The sequence below is a fragment of the Amphibalanus amphitrite genome, unplaced genomic scaffold, assembly GCF_019059575.1.
Source record: "Amphibalanus amphitrite isolate SeventyFive unplaced genomic scaffold, NRLGWU_Aamphi_draft 000878F_arrow, whole genome shotgun sequence".
Taxonomy (NCBI): Eukaryota; Metazoa; Arthropoda; class Thecostraca; order Balanomorpha; family Balanidae; genus Amphibalanus; species Amphibalanus amphitrite.
This window is the reverse complement of record NW_024882372.1, coordinates 237,501-247,336: the sequence shown is the minus strand read 5'-3', so window position 1 is coordinate 247,336 and position 9,836 is coordinate 237,501. Positions and strand designations below refer to the sequence as shown.

At 48.1% G+C, this 9,836-nt stretch overlaps 1 protein-coding gene across 1 annotated transcript in view; it reads right to left on the bottom strand.

Moving 5' to 3' along the window:
* Positions 1-1,148: 1,148 nt before the first annotated feature.
* Positions 1,149-9,836, bottom strand: part of LOC122367577 — a 14,755-nt gene continuing 6,067 nt past the window's right edge. The window contains exon 2 of the mRNA XM_043340810.1: positions 1,149-3,376. Within this exon, the coding sequence (XP_043196745.1) occupies positions 1,802-3,376 (1,575 nt within the window). The 3' untranslated portion in view covers positions 1,149-1,801. The remainder of the gene's footprint in view (positions 3,377-9,836) is intronic.

Sequence of the window (9,836 nt, the reverse complement as noted above, 5' to 3'; positions counted from 1 at the left end):
GGCCTTGCACACAGTTCCCTTAAGGCCCCATGCCGACGGCCCCATAGCGGTCTCTGATGGCCCCACGTCCTCCGCTGAGGGCATGAGGGCTATGCTGGCCTTAGAAGATGCCCCTTGCTGACCATCTCTGGGAGCCCCATGTTGCCATCTGAAGAACTCACTTTTTTATTTCTGCTCGACCATGCCATCGCCCATCCCCAGCTTTTCATTTCGGTATCCAGATGTACCAAACAATGAAACCCCTGCATCCCAAGAGCCGTCGCTGGACGCTGGGCTGCTACGACCCAACAGACCGACAACCCTCTCGGCTGGCGTGAAGTTCAGAGGACATGCTCCTCTGATATGCCAGTATAGGAGTCCTGTGGAATTTGGTGAAAATCCCTCTAAACGAGTCGTCAGATCCCCCCTCAAACATATATAAGACGATTCCGGATATAGATTGGGTCTGTTGAGAAGTGGGTCTTTCCACTTTCCAGACCAGCATCGGCTGCCCAGACGGACATGAAGATCTCCCATGGAAACCTAAGCGAGGGCCGATCCAGCACCACTGTCCCTAGTCTGAGACCTTGTGAAAACCAGTATAGAGTAAAGTCCCTTCCCACTCTAAAAGTACCCTTCTTACTGTACCCTTCCTAATGTAAATTGTAAAAGCCTTTTTGATTGGTTGAAGTTCGTATCCAATGATACTCAAGGGCACCACTTGCACCGAAAACGTATACCGAGTAACGGGTGTTGATACGCTATCAAGGGAGCCCTTTACGAGTATGGTAGCAAATCGGGCCACCATAGGGTCGGCAAGGTCCATTTTACCATAAGTTGCAATCCCCAAATCGTCAAGTCCTTGACTGCCGGTACTTAAACTGAAAAGGGCTCCGGTAAATTGGAAGGATGAATGCCATTACGGGGAATTCCGCAGCGGCTACTGAGACTTCAATGGAAATGTCACACGTTTGCCTCACGTCAATGCCTCACCGCTCACGTCAAGCGTACATAAAAGACCGTCTTGCTGGTACAACTTACAAGAGCCCGAAATCGGAAATTTTGATCTGAGGTGTCATTGTGCGCATTGAAGCCCGTTTATTCTCTAAAAAACAAAACAAAAAAAAGCCAGAGAAAGACAATTTTTCATCGAGCGTCGGGGGGAAGGGGATGTGCTACAGATGCACCCTTCAGCTCCAGCAGCGGGTCAGCAACGGACAACGAACCCGACTTAGTCTTCCCCCCTCCCAATCACACACTTTTGAAAACGTTTCTACACCTATGACGCTGTCTGATGTAGCCACAATATGAAAGTGCGTATAAGATATGTTAAATGCACCTATAACATAAGCAGAATATATAGGAATGCATGCACATACACTAAATCCGCGCCGGCACACTATTCACTCATATGCTTCGCATATTCATCGTCCGCTAACATCAACTCAGGTCGATTGTACAGACAAGCTTTGAGAACACTGCTTCTCAGCAAAATATGTGAGCATAAACCTAACTCTATACAAGAAATATTACGTACGCATAAAGAACAGATTTGATCATTTGAAGAGTAACTGCCATTGATGCATTAATGTTGTCTGCAAGATATCCGATCACATTTTTCTTCCTGCTTTTCGGGCAGACAGATTTTCTCTGAACGAAGCACTAAGCAGTTACAGTGGTCGATTACCTTCATGCATCACCACGCTTGTAAGCGCATACAAACTGCAGGAAGTGTCCTTTACTTGCAGTCAAGCACTGTTTGTAGACCATTTACCCATTGAAGCAGGTCACTTTTTGCACCGGTTGGCACGACTGACCAGTCTCAATAGCATGGCTGACCTGCGGGGCCACAGTCATCGTACAGTGGCTGACCTGCGGGGCCTCGCGGAAGGTGCGACATGGGCACAAAGCGAAGGTCGTTTATCTCACAGTACACCGGCTCTGAGTCGAGGTCGTGCTGCTGCTCCCGATGACCGCTGCAGTCGAGCTGGTCGTGCTGTGATGTGACGCCTCCTCCAGCATTCTGGCACTGGCGTGGTCTCGCCTTTAGAGCTTCACCGAAGCGGGGCTCAGGAGAGACTCGCTTCGGAACCTGCGGCAGCGCTAGCGACGGGCTTATGTCGTTCGTTGGGCTGGTGTTTCGCTGTCTCACTTTTCTAACAATCAGCAATGCGACCACACCCACGAACAGCAATGGTAGTCCGATGACGGGGGCCAGCTTCCAGCTTTTCCAACCAGAACCTCTGGCTTCTATAGACCGGCACAGAGACGCAGCTTCACCGCGGTCAGCGCACTCCAAGCAGAGAAACTCTGCTAGAGTTGGCGTGCGTCTTCCAACTGTGCAGCGTACCTGAGCCACAAACTGTTGCGCCCTTCCTCGCTGGTCGTGGGTGGCGTTGCTGAACATCTTGTCTCCTGTCATTAGTCGAAGCGCCTGGTGATCGGGGTAACAGCTGCACACCCTGTGAAGGACAACGTCGAGCTGGGAGAGCCGTCCGTAGTCATCGAAGGCCATGGAGCCATGCTCTGCCTCTTGAACTACGACTTGCTGGAGAGAAAGCGTTGCCGTATTTCGGGGATTAGCTGCAAGACCGATGAAGGCGTTTGCGCGCACCAAGAGGAAGGAGGACATCTTCAGTAATGCTGAATGGTTGAAACGTACGTCCAACGCGTGCGACGACAGCTCCCTGACCTTAGTGGAGTGGATGGTGAATGAGGTCGCGCTGAAGTTCAGCCCGCTCTGGCCAACTCGCCCCACGCTGCTGTTCCGGATCTGAAAGTGGTCGAACGTGCCGCTGATGCCGAGCGGCTCGATGTCTCCCAGACGACTGGACAGCACAGTGAGGCTCCCCCAGCCGCCATCGGCCTGGAGACAGCCAGCGCGGAGCGCCGGGACGATCGTCACCCTATTCAGGATGAAGTTGCCGACATGCCCGCTGAAAGTGTTGCTCCCACAGCTGTCGAGCAGCGCACTGTCGGTGATGTGAACTTGTCCTATTTCGGACTGAATCGCACCGTCTTCTATGGTCAAGCTCCGAACGTTTCGAAAAGACACACTTTTGATGACAGAGTCGGCGGCAAAGGCAGAGTCCACAATGCTGCAGTTGGTCACTCCGCTGATGTCGATTTTGGGTCCAGGGCTCTGCAATCCTGAGAAGGCATCACGTTCCAGTTCAAGTCGGTTTATATTATCTATTGTAATGGTCATATTCTCAGTTTCTAGTGTCTTCCTCCAGTCGGTTTTACCAATGCAGAGGTTGCTGATGTTGCTCAGGTGAAATGCGCGAAGATTCTTCAGCCCCGTCAGAAAATCTTCCTGGATTTTTACTTCTCCGTCAAAATTTACCATCCGAATTTCTTCAATCGAAGACGGACGCGTTCCAGCGTCATATTTTATCTGAAAGAAGCATTAACATAATGTAAAAATGATGCATTGCAATAGGGCTAGGGCATGCAGCAGATGTCTATCCTTTTCGTGGGGTGCAGGCCAGACCGTTGCGCCAAGCGCGGTGAAATTTGCACAACTTATAGACCAAGGATGCGCGACGTGCCTTTGAGGGATCTGGGCTCGAACGGGATTAGGGACGATAGTAAGCGGCAAACGCGTGTCGCGTACCCCAAAAGTGGAAATCTGCGCCATAGACCTTAAATGTGCGCTTGCGAGGATTTCCAGAGGAAAGCTTGCATCGTGAGCACCGGTGAAGACACTCCTGTTTAAATCTTGCCGTTTTGTGGGTTTTTGGAATTTACATTTTCCAGGTAAACGCCTGATGGTACAAATTGAAACCACGCCTATTTGCAGGATAGATGTATCATCATTCATCGAAAAATTCTAATATCTGAACAGCTAAGTGATCGAAATCAAGGTGGACAAATCGCTGGAGAAAATGGTAGTTGTCAATTGCTAAAAAAAGATTAACAAAAGACCCTCTGTTAATCAGGGCTGCGGAGTCGATGGATTTTCGGCGACTCCGACTCCGACTCCGACTCCGGCTTTCAAAAACCAGCTCCGACTCCGACTCCGACTCCGGGCAGAATTGTCGACTCTGACCGACTCCAACTCCCGACTCCGACTCCGCAGACTTAGCAGGGCTGCGGAGTCGACAGATTTTCGGTGACTCCGACTCCGACTCCGGGTCGGGTTTCTAAGATCGACTCCGACTCCGACTCCGACTCCGGTCACAACTGTCGACTCCGACCGACTCCGACTTCGACTCCGACTCCGACTCCGACTCCGCAGCCCTGCTGTTAATTACACTTCATTTGCTGCTTAACACGCGCACCGACGGGGGGGGGCGGATATCCGCCCCCCCCCTGAGGTTTTTCGCGAATAGCGGGAAAACCGCGCCCGAAATTTGGTACGACTATTCCTTCATCAATTTTACACATGGTGTGCAAGTTTGAACCTCCTAACTTTTAAGGTCAGGTCACCAGGTCACTTTGAATGACCCAACCTCAAGTCACTTTTTTGCAACTTTGTCACCATGCCAGAGCTACAGTAGATGTCGGAGGCCTTTGAAAGTCGCAGGATGTTATAATGTCATTAGTAGCTACAATTTGTATATCTCGGAATTTTGATATCGGTGACCTAAGGTCAGGTCAATTTCGCGACCTCCCTATTATAAGTCAATGGGGAAAAATCAACTCCCTGTTTTTACCACTAAAACGGGTCGGAATGGCCCCATATACCATACATGACTTCATATACGACCAACCTTCACTACCTTGAGGTCTGTTTTGCTGTTGGGCAGCTGTAAGGTCATGTGACGTCATCAAAGGTCAACAAAGGTTTTTGGCCAATAACTCCGTACAGGAACAAGATACAGCCACGCGGATGGTCTCATTGTGTTCAGCTTGTCAAGACGCATCGAATGATACACATGATGACCTCGAGGTCACGTGACCTGAGGTCAACCTTTGACCTTGACCTTTCGAAGTCAACATATATATCATTCGATGCGGATTGACGAGAGGATCACGATGATGCCCTTAGGTTGTTCCTATCTTGACTAATTCGAAAGTTATTCGAAAAAACTCTCCATATCTAGCGCCGCCATTTTGACTTTTTCGACTCCTGTGACGTCATCTTTGACCTGACCTGAAAATGACCTGTGTAAAAATTGTAGACCTTGACTGTGCGTATCCGATGCCGTTTACCGCTTGTGGCTAGCTTGCTTCGTTCTCGAGATCTCAAGGGGGGCGGTCATCCGCCCCCCCCCCCCCGTCGGTACGAAGTTGGCGCAGACCCCCGTCGGTGCGCGGGTTAACCCTCGCCCCGCTGGGGGGGGGGGCAATATGGCCCACCCCTTGTGTTTTTTCCTGAGTAGCTAGGAAACGGCGGCGCGGTACCTTCCCGGGCATCAATTTGACACCTCAACGCAAAATTTCAAGTTTTGGTCACCTTATGTCAGGAGTTATTGAGGTCAAACTGAGGTCATGTTCGAGCGAAAATGAGCAAAAAACATGAAATTTTGAAACGCTCACAAAAGCTACCGTTAACAAGCAATTTCAAAGTCTTTATGTGGTCGTATAGAGAAAAAGACGGCGCCACAAAACTGCTATTCATTTTCAAACTTTTGTGATCTTGGGCTCCCGAAAATAAAAAAGTTGTTTTTTTTATAAAAAAGCAAAAAAAAAATCCCAAAAGTTTTACGATTTTCGGTAACCCGAATATATATATATATATATATATATATATATATATATATATATATATATATATATATATATATAGGTATATTCGTATAATTAGGCAAAATATCTTCATTCAAACAATGACCATTAAAAATCACGGCATGTTGTGCTTTAGAAAGCTTTCTGTTGAGTTTTTCGATTCTTCTTACCAGTGTTTTTAATTCTGAATTCAAGTTGAACAATAGCTGAACACAGTGGCGTATCCAAGGGGGGTCCTGGGGGTCCTAGGACCCCCTGGAGCCTAGACAAAAAGTTCTTTTTTATAACACGGAAAAAATTGAAATGACTTCAAGGGCCCTTTTGAACACTTCCCATTTTATTCGCAAAAAGGAAAGTATTGTAGAACTCTTTTAGGGTCCCATGAGGACTATTAGAGGACACCTTTAGGCCAATGAGGGACCTTGTGAAGTAAACAGAGGGCCCTCTCAGGTACACAGAGGGTCCTTTCAGGCACACAGAGGGCCCTCTCAGGCACACAGGAGCATAGGCGGTCCCAGGGGGGGGGGGGGCCACGGGGGCCATGGCTCCCCCTTTGGTGCTGAAAGGTGGGGCCATACTATCTTTTGGCCCCACCTTTCAGATCGAACAAAAGTTCTAGAAAGCTTTTTGTATGTTTCATTTTCTTTCTTGCGCCATCAAAGGACGTAAATTTCACTCATGAGTAGGCTCAGTTTCGCATTCTGTCAATTTGGCGGTCAGCGTCGCTGGCACCGGTTCACGAGTATCATGGCCGGATCTTATATGGAATATCAGCGTGGGTTTACTTGAGGCTCTCGTAGGCCCAGCAATGGCTGGCATGAGACCTTCTTCGGCAGTGCCGGGTGGGCCCTGCCAAATGAGCGTGGCTCTACGACACCAACCCCGCGTTCGATGTCTCTCGGACGGCGAAGATTCTACGCCGTCCGGCCAATCACGTTTCATAACCGCAGCCGAGCCCCCGCTGACCTTGGACGGGATTGGCCGGACGGCATAGAATCTTTGCCGTCCGGGAGACATCGAACGCCGCCTAAAGTAAGACCTCATGGGTTGGTGCTGTGCACCTCAGAAGCCCGGTGGTGACGCTGTATGCCAGCTTGGTTTCTTAAATTAGCGTGGGACCTCCGGGGCCTGCAAAGAGTTTGCATGAGCTAGTATGCAATCTCAGAGGCCTGTGTGTAATGTGTACATAGTGGCGGTCGCGGGGGGGGGGGGGACATCAGGGCCATGCCCCACCCCACCCCAAAGGCCAATAAAGGGGGCCATCATATCATTTGACCCCCCCCCCCCTCAAACAACCGATGGGCCCCCATAGGTGTATGGGGCCCTGGCCCTCATTCGATCGTCACGAGGCTAAAAAAAAAACCACTCCCAGCTATTAATATAGCTTCCACACCCGCGGTCTTTAAGCGTCCTACACTGACCTCTGAGGGAACTTCAGTGGCGGTCAAGCGCCCATGTTGGCCGCTAAGAGCCCACATCGACCTCTGAAGCCCCACATCTGGCCTATGAGACCGGCCTCAGGGGCCCCAACCGGCGTCTGAGCGTTTCACACCGGTCTCTGGTGGCCTTATTTCTGTCTCTGGTGTCCCAAGACGAACCTTTAGGTGCCAACGAGGGCCCCGCACTGGCTGCTAAAGACCTGATGCCGGCCTCTAAGGGCCTGCATTGGCCTCTGAGGAAGGCCCATCTTGGCCTTCGAGGGCCCTCTGCTGGCCTCTGGGGTCCAACGACGGCTCATGCCGGTCTTTCAAGCCCGGTTCCCACTGGGCCCGTCACCCGTCGAAACGGGCCCGTCGCCGTTGACGGACCCGTTAGCGGCCCGTCCCTGGCGGGCTCAGTGGGAACCGGGCGGCGGCAGCACTGACGGGGCGCAACAGCTGATTGCGACGGGCCCGTCGCAATCAGCTGTTGCGCCCCGTCGCGTGCCCGTTTTGGAGCCCGTTTCGGAGACATGGGAAAATCCAGGTGTTGTCCATCTGAACTTGACAGTCACGTGACCCATTTGACCTTCGGATCCAATTCTGGTAGTCAATTCTGGCGCTTTTGTTACCATAGCGAAAAATGTAGCCCCGTGTTTACAGTTTTCCTGACGACGAAGATTCTGCGTAATCTGGCCAATGGCGTTCGAGAACCGCGGCCAAGCCCCGCTGATCTTGAACGTGATTGGTCGGACGGCGTATAGAATCTTCGTCGTCCGGGAGACTGCGAACACGGGGTAAACCAAGAGGTAAACAATCTGTGCGTGGAATGGGGATTGGGAGTGGTGAATGTGTGTAAGGGCGATGATAGGCCGATTCGTCGATTTTTATTTATACTATTATCCTTATTATATATTCTGATCATTTTGTTTATGTTCAGGAGTTTTTTCTGTTGATTTAACATCAAAAACGGTGTGTTTTACTGTTAATGCCAAGTGCCATGTTGATATTGAAATTGGGTTCAGGTTACAATTCAAATTCAACATTCACCGGTTTTTCTATGGCATGTTGTGCATCATATTATTGGTAATGTGAACATAGGTACTCCATACACTGCTTCTTTTGGGTATATATTAATGTTACACCTGATTTTACTTCATTTCACCTTATATGTTCTTGCAGGAACAGTTATCACACCATTATTGTGCAAAAATAAGGGTGGTGTTTCGCGGCACTCTGCCAGCCATTTTTGGCTTACATAGATACATCAACAAGCCTATACCTCCAACACTACCAGAGGTTGACGCTAGCTCACGGAATGCGCTGGCAGCGGCTGGCAGCGCGCCCATGAAATACAGCCAGGGGTTTCCTCTGTAATGTCATTGTTGTCTAGGTAGATGGGTCTTCATCAGTTGTTAACAGCTACAAAAATTGGAATGAGAAATGTGGAGGTATTATGAGCATCAGCTAAACAGGAAAGAGAATTCGGCTACAGCCCATCTTGCAACGCCTCAATGAAATTTCACGAGAAACTTAAATTAAGGGAGCAGCTACATAACTGAGGTAAAGCCCATAAATCCTTGTGTATTTACCTACACAACTGAGGTAAATCCACAAGGCACCTTGAATTCAAACTATGAAGTGACTCCAAGCGAAATATAGCAGAAATTGGGACTTAGTGGAGCTTAGAAATAATCTGCTTAGTGCTGGATGAATGTTTTCACTTAAAATGAACACCACCATATTCGAGTCATGAAAAAAGTGTTGAGTAAGCATAAGCTTGTAGCATAAAAGATGTTTGTGAAAAGTCACTAGATTTTAAAGTGTTAGTCTCTGCACATTGATTCTCTGATTGTTTGAATGATGAAGTCTCTGCACAGTCTCTGATTGACTGAATGAGCTCTGCAGTCACATCACAATAGTGAAATTCATGGGAAGATTGTATTTGTAATAAAAGAAGGTAATATTTTGAGTTGATTTTTCCTATTCTGTGAAGACCATAGCATGTTTAACAGCATTCCAAACAGGGCACGTCAAAGGTTGGATGGATCTTGGGATTTCCTTGAATTGTGTTTACCATATGTTTTTTTTATTCAAAGTTATTGTAAAAGCCAACCAACTTTTACAACATTAAGGATCATACTTTAGCTTTGGAAACAAGACATATGTATTATGTAGTCTACATAGGTATCTATGGTTATGCTGATCTTGTTTTCCAGAGTCTTTGATTATCACTTAATTTCATTCACTTTTGATGTAGTGAAATCCATGATCATTTTAATGACAAGCTACATTTGAAATGTATTGTTGCTCCCTTTTTTACCATGCATATTTTTGTGTCTTGTGAGGTCTCATATAGGAATAACAAGAGCAGTAACATGCATTGTTTGCTTGTGTTGTCATAACTTTGTACAATATTTCCAGCTTTATAATATGCAGTTACCAGTCACATTGGGCATCACATATATATTTTTCCTGCAGGAGGAAAGACACATGACTCATGTTTGTGCTCCTATCACTTCACCCCTGGGGAATCAGTGCCTACACCCCTTGAGTATAATGTTCACCAAGGGGTGCTGTCCTGACATGTTCACTTTCTGTTCAGAAGGTTAGAACAAACACCATGTGTGTCATTTAGTTGCATATATAATACCTTAAAGGTAGTGTGCCACCTTTGAAAGATTTCCCATTTTATTTTTCCTAGGATAAGAAGCTTCTGTTTTTACCTAATATCGCAAAGAAAATCAAAAATGGGCCTGGAATAGT